Raw genomic sequence first — 20,823 nt, 5'->3', positions numbered from 1 at the left:
AATGATTATCATCATTGACGATATTCGAGTTTCGAATTGATTTTATTGATTATCGACGAAGACTGAAAACATTTCTAGAGTTAATCAAATCTCTCAATGATTAATAATAATTTACAAGCTCCATTGACAATCCTGATTGTTTTTCCGCTTTAAACTGGAAAATTGTGAGTTAATTTGATTAGCAAAAAAGAATTGATATCAATTAAAGTGTTGATTATGCTAAATCACAAATCTTGAATAAATCAATGATTTTGTTTTCTTATTCTTTGATCATTCTAAATTGTCGATAGTGGTTATTAATTAGGATAATCGAGGTAAATAGAGACAGGAAACTTACAATTGACTAATGACAATTAGAATTAAGTTAGCAAGTGAAATCAACGCAAATTTGTCTCAATTATCAACTATTTCAATGAATTACAACCACAATTAACTTTGATTTAAACAGAAATCACAATCAACATCATGGCTAAAATAATCACTATGTTAATGATTAGCTGATTACATTAAATCAGTAGTTATAATTAGTTATGTAACAGGAAATGTCAACAATGATTTGAACACAATTAAGCTTTTCAACTATTCACAAAAAAACAACGGAAAAAACATCAAATCAAAATTTAGATCAATAGATTGATAGTTGATCAAATTATCAACATGATTTGTTCATCTTTTTTTACCCTGAAGCTTAATTACTCTGACAATTAATGTCAATGATCGAGTGTCAGTTAAATGCATAGACTAATGATTTAGAATCGTTTCATTCCCAACGAACCATTTTCATGAAACTCTCCTTCATATTATCATGAAAAGGGAAAAAATTTGAAAACAATTGAGAAAATTTACCTTCTATTACAATTGTAATTATCGCAATTAATTTGATTATTTTTTCTCGTTTTTCATGTAATTTCAGTCAATTTCTGTAACTGAAAAGTTCTGGAAGAAAATGACTCAACAATCGGCTGAGAAATTAATTGTAACAATACATGTAGATAAACCTTTAATTTGTATACTACACTCGGTAATTATCATGAATTTTATTGACAATTAAATTAACTCAGTTAATAATTTGTTAATAATCAGTAATTACACCTTTCGAGCTCGTGATCTATCAAAAGTGACTTTTAAATGTTTCCAATTTCCAGAGATGGGAAAGTTAATTGTTACCAACCAAGTTTTCAATTTTTCCATTTCATCATCATAATCATAACATATTGATTGTCCTTTCCAGGATTTTAATTACTAATTAATGGTGAACGGTTTTTGCTTATGATGATCTAAATAGTGAGAAAATTTAAGTTAAGGTTAAATTGTGAGGAGCGAAAGTTAATTACTGCTGAGGATTCTTGTTGATTAAATACACCAATTGAAGTTCAATTAAATAAATATTAGTATGAATGTTGTGTTGATACTAAAGGGAAAGAAAAAGATGATGATTAGTTGATTGTGATTGATGAGACTCAGCAAGTGAAAAGGTAATCATGTTGCTAATTGTTATGGTCACAAGTTGAACTTGAAATGATTAAGTGATGACTGACAGATTGTATATAAATACTTAATAACAATTATTACAACTGATTGTTGGTAACATTAAATTAGTAAAATCTATTGTGGTCAAAGTCAATCAAGTTCAAAGAATCAAAATTAATGATAATATAATGATGATTATCATATGAAAATTGTCTGAATGTTAAAGGTTGTTGATTGTCGCTTGATTTTAGACGAAAATAAAAAGGTTGCGGTGACAATTAACGCTAACTAATATCACGATTTTTGGACTAATTAATCAGGTTGGAAAATAATAAACAATAAATTTATAAATATGTGTTTTTTTTGCTTCTTATTTTTCGTGCTACTGTGAAATCGGTTTGATTGTAAACTTGGAATTGGAGGAAAAAAAGGTTTGATAGACCGGTTCGCCTTCAGGAAAAAAACGCAATAACACCAACGAAAGAGACAATTTATATGATGTACAAGTGAAAAGGAGGTGGTGGTGGGGAGAAGGAGGAGATATAATGAGGAGGGAGAATGAGGAAGATAGAAATGGGAGAGAGAGAGAGAGAAATGAAGTTGAAAGTTGGTGAGTTTTGTAAATTAAGTCGAGAATTGGAATCGTTAGTTTACTCACCGTTGATTGTGAGGAATGGATGAGAGTTGTTGAAACAAAGAAAAAGAAATTTTCTTGTTCCTAATTCGAACTTTAAATTGTTCAAATTGTTAATTACTAATTTTCGATTCGAAAAAGTGTAAAGAGAATACAGTGTAGTTGTTTTTTTCTCTTTGATTGTTTTTGGTGTTTTGGTTTCTCTCTTTTCTTCTTGTTCATCTGTTAGCATTTTATCTTGAAAAATGTCCACATCTCAATCGAGGCCGATTTGGTTTATTTTCCCAGGTTTGGAGGCTTATGATCCAACACCACCGATCTCCGTTTTGACCTTTCCACCTTTCGTTAAATTGTGCGACTCGTTGAACGAGAAAACTGGTTTCAATCTTCTCGAAACAATAGTCAATGAGGGATCATCGCCATCTCTTGCAACCGTTTTCGCCACAATTACCACTCTTCAAACGTCACTGATTCACCTTCTCGCCTCCTTGGGAATCACACCCGATGGTTTCATTGGCTATGGAATCGGTGAGTTCGCAGCATCTTATATGGATGGTTGTTATGACGCGGAAACGGTCATCTTTTTATCTCATACAATTGGACGAAAAATTGACGATTCAGGTTATCGTCGTGGAGCCATGGCCTTGGTCCATCAAGATGAGTCCAAATTTTCCTCGTTCTTCTCAAATTCTGGGGTCACCGTCTCCGCTCATAACACGGAAAATTGTATAACAATCGCTGGGTCACAAAAAAACATCGATCAAGTTTTGGAAAAACTGAAAATGGACAAAATCAAATGTTCACCAATCGCTAGTTATTCAACGGCTCTTCATTGTTCCCAAATGGATTATCTTAAAGACACTGCAATGGAATCTCTTTATCGGCTAATCGACTCACCTAAACCTCGATCGCACCGATGGGTTAGTACCACAGTCGCAGCGACGGAAGATTGTCTTCGTCTCTCTTGTCCAAGATATTTCCTTCGTAATTTAACCTCACCGGTTTTGTTTCGTGAAGCCTGTTCTGAACTTCCAGCCAATGCAATAATAATCGAGGTTAATTATCGCTCCATCTTGGAATCATTTGTTAAATCTAATCTTAAATCACCAGAGACAATCATCTATCTAACTATCCCTTGTCTCAATAACATGGATACAACCAAATCACAAGATTATCAACTATTCAACACAAACATAATAAACAACAACAACAATAATGTTTCCACGGGAATGTCCACCGATAAATTGGTTGATTACCTGCTGAAGGAGAGACAAAACACCGGAGTTTACGAGGTCAGATGAACAAACAATCAACCTGGAAACAGAATGAATGAAAAATCCAATTAAACTGTTAGAATCAAGTTTCTTTCGTTTCGTTAACTAATGTTGTTTATCATTAAATTTCCATTTTCTTCCTTGTGTGTCAACTTGACTCTTCGCCAAAAGGACAACTCTCTTTCTCTTTCTCTCTCTCTCACTTTCTCTTTTTCGGTCAAACAATTAAACTATATTATTATTGAAAACAAAAATTGTCATTTGTCACTTATTCTCGCAATTAATTAATCACTTACACTATTTAGTCACAAGAGAAAACATTAATTGTTAAGTAAACAACAATTCTCATCCCGCTCAACCAACAGAGAGAATGAATAAACTAACGCCATCTATGGAAATCGACAGGTGGTTGATTAGAATAAATTTTCAATCATTTTAAATTGTTGAGAGAAACAATCAACATAATTTTTCTAATTGTTCACCGATTGATTTGTTTTTTTTATTGTTTTCTTTTTTTTAAATTGTTACATGAGTTTGTTCAATTAACCAATTGAATAAATTGTAAATCATGGATCAAAGTAAGTAATCATTCCCTCCGACATTCAGAGTAATTGTGGTTGAGCTTTTTAAATTTTCTAATTAAAGAATATAGTCAATGGAATTAGATTAAATTAATTGTTTTCTTTTTTTTGTATTATCAAGGTGAATTGTGCAGTGATGAGGATCAATCAACTTCCAGTGAGATTGAATCGGAAGTTAATGAATCCTGTTCGGATCTTAGTCAAGAAATTGATACCAACATAATTAGTGAATTAAATCAGCCTGATGATACATTGGACTCAGAAAGTGATGATATTTATGAGTCATTATTAAGATCACCAGAACCATTAGAATCACCAGAGCCATTAGAAGAACCGGAGACCGATGAAAATGATCCTATCTCTGTATTAGAAGCCTTTTTAAAGGCTCACGATGAAGGTAATGAATCAAAAGAAAAGTTGGAAAATCCGGTCAAGGAAAATTCTGATCAACAATCGGCGGGAATTCCGATGGAAACAGGTAGTTGTAGCTTCAATAATGGAATCAGTAGGTTACAAAGAGAAAGAATCAATTCCACAGGCTCTAAACGGAGTCTTCGTCCAAGATCGAAAATATATTGGAACGAATCATCTCTTTTCTACCTGAAAACTCAGGCGAATATGTATTCTTACTACTCTGGACTACGAAAAAAACGAATATGATTTTTGCTTGTTTGTTGATTCATTGGAATAAATTTATTCCTAACATTATCATTCCACGTGTTGTACAGTTATTTGTTATATTTATATGTTTTTGATAGTAGACACATTTAAAGAAAGAAAGGGAGAGCGAGAGAGAGAGAGAGAGAGAGACAAAAAGAATATAACTTACATAGATTTTCATGACAATAATATAATTGATTTAGAAAAATATTCGAGAGAGAAACACAAAAGGATCAGGGAGTAATAATTAATTACATTTTGTTTCATCGGATTTTGCAGTATCTAAAATACTGTCGGAGAAATGAACTCTACGATTAACGTTTCCATCATCGGGTTCGGCTTCATTAGATTGAGTCGACAATTCCAATGCGGATGAAAAATAGGTTGGTGCTTTTTTGAGTATTCCTTTGCAACAGATGAATGATGTTGTAATTAGATTACTTTGCTTGGTTATTATGATGATTGACTGTCGAATAACTTGTTCAAGATCATTGAGAAGTGTCACTGATTCGGATGTATTTTCACCTTCAGTTTCACTTTCTGATGAAAATGGCAGAGAACTTTGAATACCACTTAGATTTGTCTTAATACTATCCAAAATTTTATCCATCAAAGGTAATTCTGTGATACTTCCTGGTTCCTCGATTATTTTGGTAATATTTTGAGTGTAATCAATGATCAATGAATAAAGCAGGTTAAGGTATTGGTAATTTTCCGAATGCCATAAAAATTGTATCTCATACATTTTGGTCATGGTATTTTCTCCATTGTGAAATTCATGCCACATTTTAAATTTTCTCATCACTTGTTGTAATTCATCCAAAAGTTCAATCGATGTTTCCAGAAGAGATCGAATAGATTCTGTTTTATTGTTGACGAAAGCTTGGTGGGCCATAGATGAAACATTCATTTGAGATTTAGATATTTGGTCGATAAGAGTGTGAAGAGTGACAGAGAATTGAGTTGAACTTCCTTTGGCAAGATTATCTTGAACATCTTCGACCAGAATAGCCCAAATTGATTCTTCCAAAGAAGCGTTAATTTCAAGTAATCTTTTACCAGTTAGGAAGACAAGTTTCTCAAGCGACTTTTGGGCAACTCTTTTAGACTTTAATCCTGATCCTTGGAGTGAATTAACTGCTTCCTCACAAGATTTGAATAATTTGGATAAAGTTTCTTCATAAATAGTCGCTGATTCTGTTGGACATGCGATCAACCAACAACGAGAGAGTTCACGAAGATTACTAAGACTGAGAAATAGTTCAATCATAGATTTAACCTCAGGTTGTCGAGAGCTTAATGAGTCCAGCCCACGATAAATGTTATCACAAAATTGAACAATACGTGATCCGAGTGAACATTTAACTTCGTATAATTTGTCTCTTTTGGTTTGAGCTGCAGTTAAAGTTTTCCATGATTCACAAAGATATTTAACAAGAGTAGACTCGGTCAACTCTTCGTTAGTTTTTTCCTCAGGTGGTTCCTCTTCTAAAGACATCAATTGTCCACAAAATGTCATCTCATCAAAAGATTCCTCTTTAACACCATTCATAAATTGATCGATTGGTACATTGTCGAATAGTTTACCCAAATCATTAAGAAGATTCGATCTTTTAATTCGAAAAGTCGGTGTGACAATTTCTCTCTTGGGCATCTTAGGTGTGGGAACCATGAGAAGAGAATTCTCTTTATTGGCTGTTTCATTGATAAGAGGTTTAGCTCCTGAAAGTTGAGGAACCTCAATAACACGGATAACATTATCTTCTTTGACACTTTCAGCTAATTTTATTTCTTTAGTGGTTGAACTTTTGATTCCATCAATCTGATCATTAACAGGTGGTAAGCTAATATTGACTGGAGTTAATTTAATAGGTGTCAGACATTTGTTCACAGAAAGGGGACTTGTTTTACGACGACCTGAGCTTTTAACAGGGGTTGGCCGGAAAGAATCTAAAAATTAAAGAAAAGTTTAAAAAGAATAAAAATTGTAAGCATTAATTTTAAAAGAAAACAAGAGACAGAAAAAAAAGTACAAAGGATAAGAAAAACAAAGTTGCAAACTAACAGCATGCAGAGATTGGAAAGACAAAGGATTCTATGAGGAAGGGTAAACAATTTGTTCAATTAATTTTAAAGATGACTCAGGATTAATTACAATCAACAGGAACAGGGGAAAGGGATTGTCTTTACAAACCATGTCGTGCAGGGGTAACATCACCAGAAACATCAACGGGAGTGGGAATACATTTAAGATGATACTGACTTGAGGTTCTCCTTACATTGGGCGATGACAAGTCTCCAAGAAAAGAAGTTGATTTCCTTTTCTCACTCATTATTAAAAGAACAAAAAAACCGATAAACAAAAAAGATTAAAGATGATCCACTTATCAACCAGGTAAGTCAACAATTAATTTACTCAATTAGTTTAATTGTTTTTAGATGATACAAATTAAGATCAACAATATTAGAGATTTAATGTAATCAGTAAAACAAAAATATCCAAAATTTAACCGCCTTTTCCCTTGACGACCAACCGAATGAAATTTTGTTTCCTCGATTCTGATTGGCTGATTTTCTTCGAAACGAGCGACATCTACCGATTCTTTTCGTAACCAAACTAACGAAGTTAATTATTCGCCATTGTTACGATTACTAATCAAGTTCATTTGCGAAAATTGGTTAACCAAATGTCAATTGTTTTCTTTTTTTGCAATTTTCTTATTAATTAACTTTTGATTGGATTTGATTTTTTTTCTTGTTCATTTTTTGTTGCAGCTTTTCAACATGTTCTTCAACGCTCTCGTTCTTACTAAAAAGGGCCACTTGGGAAAATTTGGTTAGCTGCTCATTATCGTAAAAAATTGTCCAAAAAAGATATAATCAAAGTAAATGTCTCGGAATCGGTTGAGGCGATTCTTCAATCTAGGATATTATTATCTCTTCGAACTTCTTCTCATCTTCTTTATGGTATTAGTTTTCTTTTAAATAAGCAAGTTAGTTACCTGTTGGTAGATGCATTGGAATATGCCTACTGTGTCCCGCAATTTATTACCGCTCAAGGAATTGATATGGAAGAACAATTAGAGAATATCAATGATGTTAATATATCAATTGATGATCATTTGGAATTTAATTTGACTCAGGAAAATGTTGATGCTCCTGATCTTAGGTCGGCAAATTTGGGACAATTATTGTTACAAGGTGAAGCCGCTGAGATTCTCTGTGATGAATTTGCTGAGTTTGATGTTCTGAGAAATGATTCTAGAGAATCAGTTCATGTTGAAGAAATTCTTTTTGATGATCATGTATTTCTTGACGATGGGTTTGGTGGACGATTGGATCAAGATCCTACTACAATTTTCGACCTTCCTGGTGTTAGACCAACTGGTAACTCAACAGTCGATGTATCAGGTAAGATCTTTGATTTCTATTCTTATATTCCCTTTGTTCTTTTCCAATTTATATTTATTCTAATAATTTTATTCTGACTTTAAGATGGACCTCCTGAAGAAGTGCCATTGATTGATATTTTTGATCAACCAGCTCAACATAATCCGGAAAATGATGAAGTAGTTGATAACATGGATCATATTCCCCCTCCAGATAATGTTGACCACCTTATGGGATCACCGAGACTTAATCCTCTTGGTGCAGTTCCATCAATGGAAGAGCTTCGACAACCAAGTGCGGCAGAAATATCTGGAAATGTTGGTCGTGAAGAAGAGCTGATTTTGGAGCCACTTGATGAATCATATCGTCGCCCAAAAAGAAGAAAAGTTTGTAGATTAATCATCGACGAAGTTAATGAGATCGCATCGGACATCATCAAAGCAAATATTCGTGATGCTCAGCAACCTGAAATTGAATTGGCACCAGTAACAAGGAGGTTGATGATTGCTAAGAAAACATTAAGAGCTTCTGTCTTACTCAAGGCTCCAGAAAAATGTTTCTCATCGATTCAAAAAAAGGTAAAATTTGTTTATTTTCATGCTCTGAAAATCGATCAACTCATTTTTTCAACTTAAATTTACTCTTTCAGTTGTACCAATCACATCTCAAAGTTATCACTGAAATAGTTGATCGAGATGACGAATCTACTATAATTGATGACGTTAATTTCAACGTAGGAAGATCTCAAGATATTCCTGATGTAATAAACAACAATTTCGACGATGATTTACTAATGGAAGACATTCCACCACCACCGGTGCCAGATGAAGAGCCAATAATTGCCCCAGTTGTAGAAGAAGAGGAAGTTATTCCAGTTCGAAGTCAACTACAACCAGATGATCCTGAGGTTCGACCTTCTCAAGAAAGAGCTGGAAGTCAACGACGTAGAAAAAGACGAAGATTATCACAAGAACAAGCTCGAAGAGGAACTGTCTTCGAACCAGAGGTTTTACATCGTGATTCAGACATAGAATTTGAAAGAACTCAAATGAACGATCCAATTCCAGAAGATGATTTTCTTTTTGCAAGTCAAACTCCATCAGAGTTTCAACCAACCCCTGATGATGGTTTACTTTCTCAATTATCCCAAACATTATCCGAACCCGTTACATTTTCACAATTAACTCAAGATTATAATAGGAAAAAAGTGAGTCTATTTTGTTTCAAAATGTCTATTATTCTAATTTTAACTTTATGATCAATAATAATGTGACTCTTCATTAATTTCTAATTATTAGGCTGCATCAACATTTTTCCAACTTCTTGCTCTACACAAACAACGAGTAATTATCCTCGAGCAACATAAATTTTATGAAGAAATTCACGTATCCAAAGGACCAAATTTCCGAGGAGCTTACGTTTATTAATCAATTCGAGTTGGAAATAATCAACCTCTACATTAAAAACTCTAATCGTGTCCATCAAATGTTCACAATTCAAACTACTCAAAGTCCTACAATTCATCTGATAATTGTCATCAACTTCATTAGACAGATAGTTCAGTCAATTCATTAATCAATTTCACTAATATTTATTTATCATTTTTCAACTCCCTCGTCAAGTTAATGTATCTAAATATATTTTCACTAAGGATCAAATATTTATTCAAATTTTTAAGCTATTCGAATAGCTCAAAAGTGATACAAATTCATTATTTACATGTAATTCCATGTAAAATTACCCGTCAATCGATAAACTTTCATAATTATTGCAGAAAAAAACTTTTGTTACTTTGTAAAATTATCAAACCATTAATTTCAAGTTAAAGTCATTAGAACAAAATTTTGTCAAATTTATTTTTACAAGTTTACTTATTAAAAGAATTTAAAATGAGAGAGAAATTGAAATTAATTGTAATCATTAAAACGATTGGGACTTAGATTAATTACTAGACACTTGTTAATTTACGATTATTTGGTTTTGGACGAATTCAGGTGATAATCTTGTCGAGTCGGAAAATCTTTCCCGTTTCCTGGTAATTTAGATGGAATAAGAGGAGAAATTAAAACAATTTTCCAATTGGAGCCAAATGATTGTTCACAATTCAATTTCCAACAGCCGAGATCATAGATTTGGATCGATTTAGCTCGTTCATGGACAGTTTGTCCGACGATCATAGTTGAACAATGATAGAATATGAGTCCAGTGGTAAATAGACAAGCGGCGATGTTGATGATTGAGATTAGACAGCAAATTGTCGAATACCAATGAAGTCGACCGAAGAGCCAAAAAAGAAAAGGGAAAGTGTGAGAGAGAAAATTGTAAAGTGTGAAACCACCGAGAAGATCCCAGATGAAGAACATGTTCAATGTTGTACAATAAAAAGATCCAATTGCGATGTGAAACAATAATGAGATGAAATATCGAAAATTGTTGAAGCCAATACACGATTTTGCAAAGGAACAGTGGTGATCTTGTTTAAGAATACAAACATCACAAGAGGGACAATGATACGATCTCGGTGGTGTGTAAGTTTCGCATGTCCAACAGTAGCGTTGATTGTTGACTGATGAAGAACTGTTATTGTTTGATATTAACAGTTGACCTCGAATTGTACTTTGGTGGCGAATAATTTGAATAAAATTACCCATTATATTGTGTAAGATGTAGAGACCAATTGTATTGTGAACTATTGGAGAGATTGAATTTGCATCTTTTGAGTAGATTTTGGGGACAACAATTAGCACCTCGAATAAAAATGAACCAATTACGGCGACAAAGAAAAATATGAAAGCCAATCCATCCCAATTCTGATGTTTTACCTTAATTGGAATCGCTTGAGGCGATGAAAAAGATAATTGTCTACCAGAGTGTTCATGTTTTCGTGATTGTCTTTTGATCTTCATCTAGTGAGTAAAATTCCGCACCAATAGCGACCTTTAAATGTATCAAGTCCACCGAGAAATTAGTCCAATTGATCAATCATTCAGAAGAGAAAATTATAAATATGATTCACAATCTGAAAAAAAATGAAAGAAAAATTTGAAAATCAATAAGCTATTGGGTGGATTTCTTAAAGTTTCAAGTCAATATTTTCTTAACCATGGGTACATTATTGAGAAATTAGAGTCTCTCCCCAATCATATCAATTAATTATACAGAAAATCAAGAATCTTCTCAATGAACAATAAACAATAACAAATGGAAATCTTTTCATATGTAGTGTCATAGTTACCGAAAAAAAGGTTAAGCAGAAACAACAGAGAACAACAAAGACAGAGAAAGAGAGATTAAGAAGACGATGAGTATATTTTAAGAAAGCGAATTATTGATTGTGATGATAAAATGGTTCGAATCAGGTTAATATTTAAACAGAACACAATTAAATTAACTGTCAAAATGATTACGCGGTTAACAGGAATTCAATTTATTCTGAAGAGAGAAAACGATGAGTCCAATTTCTGACACCAGATGGAAGCTCATTTAGAATATTGGATCGCTAAGGAAACGGAAGTGAAGTTTTGGTTGTTGGTTCTTGTGAATGAGATTGAGAATTTCAGTTCAATTGTTTTAATTTTGTTTGTGTCTTTGATTAAATTTCAATTTAATTTAATTAATTTATCAACATGGAAGAAGATTCAGCAGCCGCCGATTTAAAGAAGAAACGTCAGTTCCGAAAATATTCATACCGAGGAGTTGATTTAGATCAACTTTTAGATATGGACATGTAAGTATTAAGTGAAAATTTTCTATTCTCTTTACACGTTTTCTGGTCCATTTTATTTTAATTTTTTTAATATTTGGTTCTAATTGTGTTTTTCTTTACTTTCTTGGTTTTCCGTCAATTTTTTCTCTTTTAGGGCTGATCTTAAGGAACTTTTCCATTCTAGAGCTAAAAGGAGATTGAATCGAGGTCTCAAAAGGAAACAAATGGCTCTCCTGAAGAAACTAAGGAAAGCTAAGAAAAATTGTGGTGAATTAGAAAAACCAGAGACAGTCAAGACTCATCTTCGTGACATGCTTATTTTACCTGAGATGGTTGGATGTGTTGTAGGAATTTACAATGGTAAAACATTCAATCAAGTTGAAATTAAGGTGAGTTTTGCTGTATTAAAGTCTTCCTGTTCAGCTTATTGTATGGGCTTACATGATACGTTTTTGTGTAACCCATTCAATATATTTTTATGATGAAAAACTTTCGGATCCATTCGCGGTTTCCTCCAGAAGTTAACTCTAATGACGGTCTTATTTTCTGATTTTAATCAACATCGTCAAGTTAATCCTTATCTCTATACATTTTTATTAATTTTGACTTTCTTTTTCTTTCTCTCTTCTATTTACAGTCAGAAATGATTGGACATTATCTTGGAGAGTTTTCAATTACATACAAGCCTGTTAAACACGGTAGACCCGGTATTGGTGCTACTCACTCTTCAAGATTTATTCCTCTTAAATAGAGAAAATTGTTCAAAAAAATAAATTTTCAATTCAACTTTCTATGAATTAATTATCTTTTTGACTAATCCAAATATTTCTCGTGAAGATATTGTTAACTTACATGGAAAGTACGTTGTGTGTATTGAATATATCTTCACAATGATGAGTGAATTGGCTTTAAATAAATTAACCAATTCCAACAATTATCAATATTTTTTAAAAATTGTATCTCAACAAAACAAAACAAATTGTCAAGTTGACCAAACAATCAATCGGCAGATTGTTAGACTAACACGAGATTAAAAGATAGTTCAAAATCTTCCCATCGATGGAACAAACCATTTAAACATTTGACCATCAATTGTCTCCAATAAACGGCAATTAACTCCAATCTTTGCAATGGTTACGAAAACAATTAAGAATTAATTTCCAATTTAACCTTCATCTGTTTCCAGGTGAGAAAGTGCCATCTATCTGTAGACTATATTGACAATCTCATTTGTGTTATGAATTGAGAGTTTCAACCGTTGGTGTTTTCATATTTAACTAAATTGTTGTCGATTTAATTTCTTCCCAGTTAATTTTCTTTCCTAATCTAGTGTTTCATAATTGCATCAATTGCATATTCTCATCTTGGTTCGTAACCAACTCTACAATTTGAATAGTCATTTGTTTACCTGTGATGATTGAGTTTTAGACTCTCTCAAGGAAAAAAGCCTTTTGTGTATTTATTTTTCTCTCTCTCTCTCATCTGTTGTTGAGATTTAGATGTTTAATTTATTAATTACTACAATCATCTAATCATCGACATCATTTACCTTTAATTGTTTTCTTCATCTCAATTGCTATTCTACTCTCTTTCTCTCTGTAAACAATTTAAAGTGTTGGATCAATTGTTTGAGAGATTAAAAAGTGTTTGTGGCTTTTTATCATTTTCTTTGCGTTGATCATCTTTACCTGTACACCTTTAATTAATTGATTGTAAATTGATTATCACCATGAGCTGGGATATTAATATTGTTGGTGCTAATCTTAATCGTCAAATTCAAGATAAATTGAGTTTAAAGTTCCAAAGACAATTTCATGTGACCCATTCACTTATCAAAAGGCTTGGATTAATTCATAAATTTGAGGTTGATTGTCTTTCGCAATTCAAATTATCTGAATTTTGATTCAATGAGATGGTGATAAATTAGTGAACCTCTTTGATTATGATGTGATTTAGTTAAAATAAGTGATAAAAGCCCAATTTTATATTAAAAATGACCACAAAATGATTGAAGTGTTTCGGTCATCATTTGACAATTGTTAGTCATTTGTGATTGTACTTGAATAATAAATTGCGTTTTCTAGTTAATTCTAAGCCTTGATTGGACAATTAAGCTAATTGAGGTTAATCAGCTTTTCTCTTTGAAAGAAAATCAATCTTTCCTTAATCACCTAAAAAACCTCATTCTTTCATCTTCAGATTGTCCAATGATTTTCGCAATTATATTGATCTTTTTTCTAATTAACAAGAAATTTTAATCTTCATCCTTCCAGGGTCATAAAGGTTGTGTCAATTGTCTCGAGTGGAATGAATCAGGAGAGTGAGTATTTTAATCCAACAATCAATAGATTGTATCATCAATTACCTTTTTATTGTTTCCTTTTGTTGACATTTTTTTCTTAATTTTCTCCAGGATTTTAGCCAGTGGATCAGATGATTGTAACATTATCCTTTGGAATCCCTATACAAAGAAATCAATTCAAACGATTGCAAGTGGACACACGGGGAACATTTTCTCAGTCAAATATATCAAAACATCATCGGAAAACTGTATCGCCAGTGGTGCAGCCGATCACAAGATTCGTGTTCATGATGTGTCGGTTTCCGAGTGTACATTTGATTGTAGTTGCCACACCAATCGAGTTAAAAGATTGGCGACCCTTCCCTCTGAACCGTACGTGTTTCTATCCGCTGCAGAGGATGGATTAGTTTTACGATTTGATCTTCGAGAGAAACACATTTGCTCCCAAACATGTAACAACGTTCTAGTTAATTTAACCAATCACATTGGAAGCAGTGCCGAAGCTAAATGTATAGCAATTAACCCATTGCAACCCGAGTTGATTGCAATCGGTGCCAATGATCCGTACGTCCGTCTTTATGACCGGAGGATGATCTCGTTAACACAATCAAGGGTAAACCAACTCAGCAATCAATTTCTCTCCATCACTTGATTAAATCAATTTATTTCTTTTCTTTTCTCCAGCGTTCAGCTACATCCTTTAACTTGATCATGTCCAATCTTGGTGGTAATTCGTCTCAAGATAATGACGAATCTTCTTGTGCTTCGTCATCTACATCCAATGTCCCTCTTGATAGTGCCCAATATTTCATCGCTGGTCACCTGAGGAACAAACGTAAATCTCGACCTGTCGCTTGTTCATATTTATCTTTTAATTCCAGAGGAAATGAACTTCTAGCTAACCTTAACTGTGAACAAATTTACCTTTTTGATATCAAAAAACTGACACCTTTACATACCTTTCATCTTCCAACCACAATACCATCACCCCCAATACTCACATCGATGAAACCTGAGGCTTCTAGTAATGGTCATCAAAAAGGAACCACCGATGGAAACAAAAACAATCCCTTAAAAAATGGTCACCGTTTAATGTCCAAGAGTAGAAATTATCTTAATGTGTACGGAGTTAAACAATTACTTCCAGCGAAGGTGCAAGCGCTGAAAGAGCAGGCGAATGAACATTTCGACAAAAGTGATTATATAAACGCTGTTTCCCTTTACAATGATGCGATTGTAAAGTGTCCCAATGCCGCTGTTCTGTATGGTAATCGTGCGATTGCTTTGATGAAACGATCTTGGGACGGTGATGTTTATGCTGCACTTCGAGATTGTAATATCGCTCTTGGCCTGGATAAAGAGTATTTCCGTGCTCACTTTCGTATGGCTCGTTGTTTATGGGAGCTGGAACGGTTCAAAGAAGCTTCGGATTGTTTCGAGAAATTTAAATTAACATTCCCTGACCAGGCTAAAGATCAATCATGTATCGAACTGGAGAGACAAATTTACGATAATCTTGAAACCACAAAAGAAAAAGAAGAAGCTACAACCGAATCTACGAGAGATGATTGTTTATGTGCCTCAGGAATCGATGAAGTTGTTAACTCGGCAATGGAATCATCATCTTCATCCTCATCAGCACCTCGAAGTTTTTTCACAAGAAAACCCATTTTCAGTGAATTCGAGATTACCTGGAGATTTAAAGCCTGTGATTTTAAGCAAAGATTCTGTGGTCATTGTAACACAACGACGGACATCAAAGAGGCAAATTTTTTCGGAAGGTTCGTAATAATCGTTTTTGAAAGCAAAATAAATTTAAATTATTTCATTTGATTTTCTCATCATCTTATAGAGACGATCAGTTCATCATCGCTGGTTCTGATGATGGTAACATGTTCATTTGGGATCGTTCAACAAGCAATATCGTTCGTGTACTAAAAGGAGACTATGCAATCGTTAATTGTTTACAACCCCATCCATATGATTGTTTACTCGCCTCCAGCGGAATTGACCCACTTGTTAGATTGTGGGCTCCCAAACCCGAGGTGAGTGAATGTCAATCGAAAGATTTACATTTCTTTGCTTCCATTGTGATCTAAATTATTTAGCTGATTCTTTTAATTGCTCTTTATTGCGAAATCAAGGCAACAATTTAAATGAGCGAAAAATTTTCTGATTAACTGCAAATTAACTGTTGTAAAATGTCACTATTAATAATGGACTTTAATCGTTAAACTAATCAGTTAGTTCATTAAGTTAATAACTCGAATTCAACTGATCACCATTCTCATCAATGGCCACCCTTTTATTTACATACAGGTCAAGAAACAGTCCAATTTAATTCTTGTATCATTTAGTTTATTTCGCTTTCTCTTTATTACTATTATCATCCCAGCAATTTACTTAATTGATCAATCATTAACTGAAACTTAGCTCGGATCATTTATCTGCTTTTACCCTTCAACAGCAACAAAATGTAATATAATTTTCACTTGTTTGACAATAGTTACAATTTAGTGACAATCAAATGAATAGCAGAAAAAGCTAATAATAAAGCATTCGCGTTAAGACAAAAACATCGCTACGATTGATCGCACTTGACCTCACCATTATCATTATCCTTTTATAACCTTCCCTTAATCAAGAGCCACCCATTTAGCGATAATATAATACGTACCTTTAATTATCCGAACATTATTCACCTGAATAATATGATTACAGTGTTATTTCAATGTACTAATGATCAATGTTTCTTTTATTTGTTTCATTTTCATGGCAATTAAATCACTCACACACACCAATTATCATGATGATTAATCCAGGATGGACCTGATTCAAAGGAGGCCAGTGAAGTGGAGGACATTAACGAAGTGGCCAATGCCAATCAAAAGCTCATGTATGAAAATCCGATTGAATTGGCTTTGCTTAATATGAGTTATCGATATGGACCCGATCTGGATAGTTCTCAACATGCTGAAGAGTTTGTTCAGTGTAGAGCCCAGTAAAAGTTGATTAACTAATTTAACTACAAGGAGAAAACAAAAGACTCATAACAAAAAGCATTCAATTGATTTTCTGTCAAATATTATTACATAGATACTACATTTATATATCACATTCGCTCTCCCTCCTTATCATCATCTCATCATCATTTTTTTTTTGTTAATTTTCACCAAAATGATTAGGATTAATCCTTTTCACAGTCTCTCTCATCCTAATCCTCCTAATCCATCCACATACACGAACCAATTCATTTTTATCATAACCATAAATCATCCTCATTTTAGCTTTAAACAATTTAATTTTGTCAGAAATTGAGATTACCTTGGATTTGAGATTAACAATCAAGAAACAATTCAGAAGACTGTTAATTGTTTAAAGTGATATAAATATATATAAATGATCAGAGGGATATAATTGTTGAATTTTTTTTCCTAAGACTGAACAAGATTAGGGTTAATGGTATTAACACCTTCATCTACAATTTAACCTGAAGCAATTAATTTTGCTCATTAAATGACCATGATGATGACTGAATAAAACAAAAATGATATAAAAAAATTTTCTCCTCACTAATTGCAAATTAAAAACTAATTGTTTCCTAATCTCTTTAATTTAGAAAATCTTTGCGACATTGTTACCTGGAGTGGTTACTATTAATGTGATTATTTAATCAATGAATCAACTGATGATTACTTACGGTATTTGGTTAATTTTTCTTGTTAATTCACAAATTTAGTTTTAATAGTTGACCAACCACACAACCCAATGTAGAGATGACAATTTAGTCGCACAATTAGTACCTAAGAATTAATTAGTTAATAAGATGATAGCGTATCTTTTTTGTTGCGTTTTCGTTTTTTGCTTAAATATTTACAATTTTTATTCTTACAATTAAAACTATTGAATGGTGGAAACAAAGTACGTAAATAGAAAAGGTAAACAATAATATCGACAATTACGGTGACAATTATTTACCAAGCGATTAATTCAGCTTAGTTAACTACTAATTGCTCGTGTGAAAGACATTGATTGGAAAAATTGAAAGGATTGAAACATTATTAATAGTATAACATCAATCCAGAGTAGAAAAGTAAATGGATGAGTAATAATCAAGTTAAATTGGATCAAAAAAGATGAATTAAAAAGGAGAATGGAGAATGATTGAAAAAAGTGATTTAGATTTAGTCTAAATTGGTTTTTGGTTTAGAGCAAAAAAGATGTTCAATTCAATATGAAACTAACTTGATGATGAAAAAAAGTGATGAAGATGAAATTTTGATGTTGAAGATGGAGGAAAAAAATTGCTGATCAAAAAGTGGTAACTAATTGTTAACAATTAAAGGTATCTTGTCTTGAAGAAACCCGTTATACTATTGTAAGGTATGTTGTAGGTGAAATCAGTTACCTTGGTGTCCTGACGGCGCTTTGAGTACAATGGCCGAGCAAATTTAGGAGTGTGGTCAATGTGGGATGAGGGATGATGATGAATATGATGATGAAGGGAAGTTGGATATGGTGGAATCAACTCTTTGAATGGAGTTCTAAATCCGTCTACTGGACCATTGGGCATCCCTGTCATACCAGCCATCGCAACAGCGGCTGTACCATCATGTTCAGCGGTGTCAACCATATTTGCCTCCAGTGGGACTGGTGCAAATCTCATTCTTGGCGCTACAGCGGGTTGAATTTCCATGGGAATTTGATCATTCATTCGGTAGCTTGAAACATCATCGTGACTTGGTTCATCGGCATAATCACGATGATCATCGTAAAGACCAGAATCGGCTTGTGAATGTTTATTGTAGTGTCCATGTTTGAATGAGTGTTGACCACGATCTTTGTGGGTCACCTCATGGGAGGGTATTCGTTCAGCATCGTAACCATTAAAGTAAACATTAGCTGCATCCTCACTACCAGTTCCTGGTTCATTGGTTTCAACTTTAGCCCGGAAACCTTTCTCATCGGCAACATAACGGACGATACGTAGACGACCATCAACATCACGAATCCCATAAGAACCCTTTAAACTTTTAGCATCCCCAGTTTCCTTACGAAAAGCCTGAGCACCGTCTTTATCTTTAACATCATAACCGAAATCGTATCGATGTCCATCAGAGTCATAGTGTTGACCAAAATCGGGATCATTTTTACGGGCACTAGAATCTTCCCTAGCACTTAATGGTCCAGGCGATGAACCTTCATCTCTCGAATGACCGTATGAACGTGACTTTGATGATCCATAATCATCTTCATTCGATTCATGGCTACTCAAAGGTTGACCACCATTTCGATGATGATGTTGTTGATGTTGATATGATGATCCACGGTAAACAGATGAGGAGCGACTTCGATAATCACTTGATTGATCTTCATCAGTTGAAGAAAATGGAGATGGATTAACATGAGTCACACGGTACCGATGACCTGAAGCACTTGTATCCATATCACGGGTTCCATTTTTAGATTCTGCAGAGAATAACATGGAATGAAAGAAGAGAAAAAGAATTGAAATAAAACAATCAAGAAAAGAGAGAAAAGAACAAAAAAAAGTGATGAAAATCAATTGTTACCTTCGTAGGTTTGTAACACTGATTTTACCCAATCAACATTAGTATCATTCCCTTGATTTTTTGCTGATGAACTGTCACTTGATAGAGATGAGTTTGTAGTCCCTCCATTGGCATCACAATGGACACAATTGTTTACACATAAGATGATGAAAGAAGTTGTAAAAACGATGATTCGGACAATTGGAGACGACATTTAGTTGTAGCGTCTTCTGAATTAATCCCAAAGTTTTGATTCGTTAAATTAGATCAGTTTTTTATTCACAATTTGAACTTTTCGATCACTTTATCTTCGTAGTGAAAATAATTAGTGAATGAACTTGAAAAATAAATACACACACAAACAGCGAAGTAAAAAATGATAGAAACTTGTGAATGAAAAACTTTTTCTTTTTTCTTTCGATTCGATCTAATGTTATTTTCTCATTTATATTTTCTTCTTCTTCTCTCAACTCATCAGTTCCAATAAATAAATCATCAAATCAACTGATTGTTCAGTTTTATATGATGAATGGATTGTGTTCAATGAAGAGAACGAGGGTGGTTACAAATTCGAGGTTCGGTCAACCTTAACGGTAAAAGATCATAATCTGCATCCGATTGTATCAGGACGATTTAAGTGATCGACAAAAAGGATTAGCAAACATACATGGAAATGAAGGAGTAGGAAGATAAGGAAGATATTAAAAGATTATGGTTACATAATCATCTTCAAATTACCTGTTGATTGTATTTCCAAAAATATATAAACAATTTAGTACCTACAAATTGATCATAATCATGATAATCAGTTGATTGTAAACTGGAAAAGTTTATATTCAATAAAAACAAGAGGAAACTGCGGCTAAAATGTTACTAAATTTAGATATAATCTAATTCATTGTATTAATTGATTATCTTTATTATATTTTATGTATCAATAGATGATAATTGCTCAAATTTATGGTTGTTAATTGTTGTTGTTTTCAATTGACAGTTCTTGTGGTATAATTTGGATGCTGGAGGAGAGAGTCAAGATAATCACGTACATTAACATTAATTATTATCACAATTTAATCTTAAGCATCACTTATTGTCATCCCTTTAAATTGATATTACTATTTGTTGTTAACTAAATACAATTTAATTCACTGAATGATCACTAATCACGGATAGCTCAGGGTTACCCTTTATTGATTGATTATCATGAAGAGAAACAAAAAAAGATGACAGATTACAGACAGAAGAAGACAAAGA

The 20,823-nt window shown here is 33.2% G+C and overlaps 7 protein-coding genes across 8 annotated transcripts; 4 read left to right on the top strand and 3 right to left on the bottom strand.

Moving 5' to 3' along the window:
* Positions 1-2,052: 2,052 nt before the first annotated feature.
* LOC128392031 (fatty acid synthase-like) lies at positions 2,053-4,667 on the top strand. The gene is made up of 2 exons (XM_053352010.1): positions 2,053-3,956; positions 4,081-4,667. Exon 1 carries the CDS (start codon positions 2,350-2,352, stop codon positions 3,403-3,405), a length of 1,056 nt encoding a protein of 351 aa, XP_053207985.1. The 5' UTR covers positions 2,053-2,349; the 3' UTR covers positions 3,406-3,956; positions 4,081-4,667.
* LOC128392029 (uncharacterized) lies at positions 4,638-7,153 on the bottom strand. Of its 2 annotated transcripts, none has more exons than XM_053352006.1 (2): positions 6,814-7,153; positions 4,638-6,569 (listed from the first exon to the last, which is right to left on the bottom strand). In XM_053352006.1, the coding sequence occupies exons 1-2, from the start codon at positions 6,950-6,952 to the stop codon at positions 4,867-4,869; spliced, it is 1,842 nt and encodes a 613-aa protein (XP_053207981.1). In that variant the 5' UTR covers positions 6,953-7,153; the 3' UTR covers positions 4,638-4,866. The 2 variants fall into 2 exon arrangements, with proteins under 2 accessions (XP_053207981.1, XP_053207982.1); XM_053352007.1 differs by having other exon boundaries at positions 6,883-7,153.
* Positions 7,154-7,306: 153 nt separating this feature from the next.
* Positions 7,307-9,672, top strand: LOC128391956 (double-strand-break repair protein rad21 homolog). The gene is made up of 5 exons (XM_053351920.1): positions 7,307-7,328; positions 7,437-8,030; positions 8,115-8,587; positions 8,659-9,216; positions 9,308-9,672. Exons 1-5 carry the CDS (start codon positions 7,307-7,309, stop codon positions 9,434-9,436), a joined length of 1,776 nt encoding a protein of 591 aa, XP_053207895.1. The 3' UTR covers positions 9,437-9,672.
* Positions 9,673-9,824: 152 nt separating this feature from the next.
* Positions 9,825-11,417, bottom strand: LOC128392032 (probable palmitoyltransferase ZDHHC24). The gene is made up of 2 exons (XM_053352011.1): positions 11,245-11,417; positions 9,825-11,028 (listed from the first exon to the last, which is right to left on the bottom strand). The coding sequence occupies exon 2, from the start codon at positions 10,913-10,915 to the stop codon at positions 9,980-9,982; it is 936 nt and encodes a 311-aa protein (XP_053207986.1). The 5' UTR covers positions 10,916-11,028; positions 11,245-11,417; the 3' UTR covers positions 9,825-9,979.
* Positions 11,418-11,530: 113 nt separating this feature from the next.
* On the top strand, positions 11,531-12,516 carry LOC128392033 (40S ribosomal protein S15-like). The gene is made up of 3 exons (XM_053352012.1): positions 11,531-11,736; positions 11,870-12,104; positions 12,353-12,516. The coding sequence occupies exons 1-3, from the start codon at positions 11,636-11,638 to the stop codon at positions 12,464-12,466; spliced, it is 450 nt and encodes a 149-aa protein (XP_053207987.1). The 5' UTR covers positions 11,531-11,635; the 3' UTR covers positions 12,467-12,516.
* Positions 12,517-12,671: 155 nt separating this feature from the next.
* Positions 12,672-17,578, top strand: LOC128392026 (WD and tetratricopeptide repeats protein 1-like). The gene is made up of 6 exons (XM_053352003.1): positions 12,672-13,579; positions 13,989-14,035; positions 14,129-14,630; positions 14,702-15,798; positions 15,870-16,062; positions 16,840-17,578. Exons 1-6 carry the CDS (start codon positions 13,445-13,447, stop codon positions 17,020-17,022), a joined length of 2,157 nt encoding a protein of 718 aa, XP_053207978.1. The 5' UTR covers positions 12,672-13,444; the 3' UTR covers positions 17,023-17,578.
* LOC128392030 (uncharacterized) lies at positions 17,410-19,881 on the bottom strand. The gene is made up of 2 exons (XM_053352009.1): positions 19,591-19,881; positions 17,410-19,486 (listed from the first exon to the last, which is right to left on the bottom strand). The coding sequence occupies exons 1-2, from the start codon at positions 19,781-19,783 to the stop codon at positions 18,357-18,359; spliced, it is 1,323 nt and encodes a 440-aa protein (XP_053207984.1). The 5' UTR covers positions 19,784-19,881; the 3' UTR covers positions 17,410-18,356.
* Positions 19,882-20,823: the final 942 nt, after the last annotated feature.

This window comes from Panonychus citri, unplaced genomic scaffold (assembly GCF_014898815.1).
Source record: "Panonychus citri isolate SS breed McGregor unplaced genomic scaffold, ASM1489881v1 Contig00135, whole genome shotgun sequence".
NCBI lineage: Eukaryota > Metazoa > Arthropoda > Arachnida > Trombidiformes > Tetranychidae > Panonychus > Panonychus citri.
Note: the sequence above shows the minus strand (reverse complement) of the source record. Positions and strands in the feature narration are given on the sequence as shown.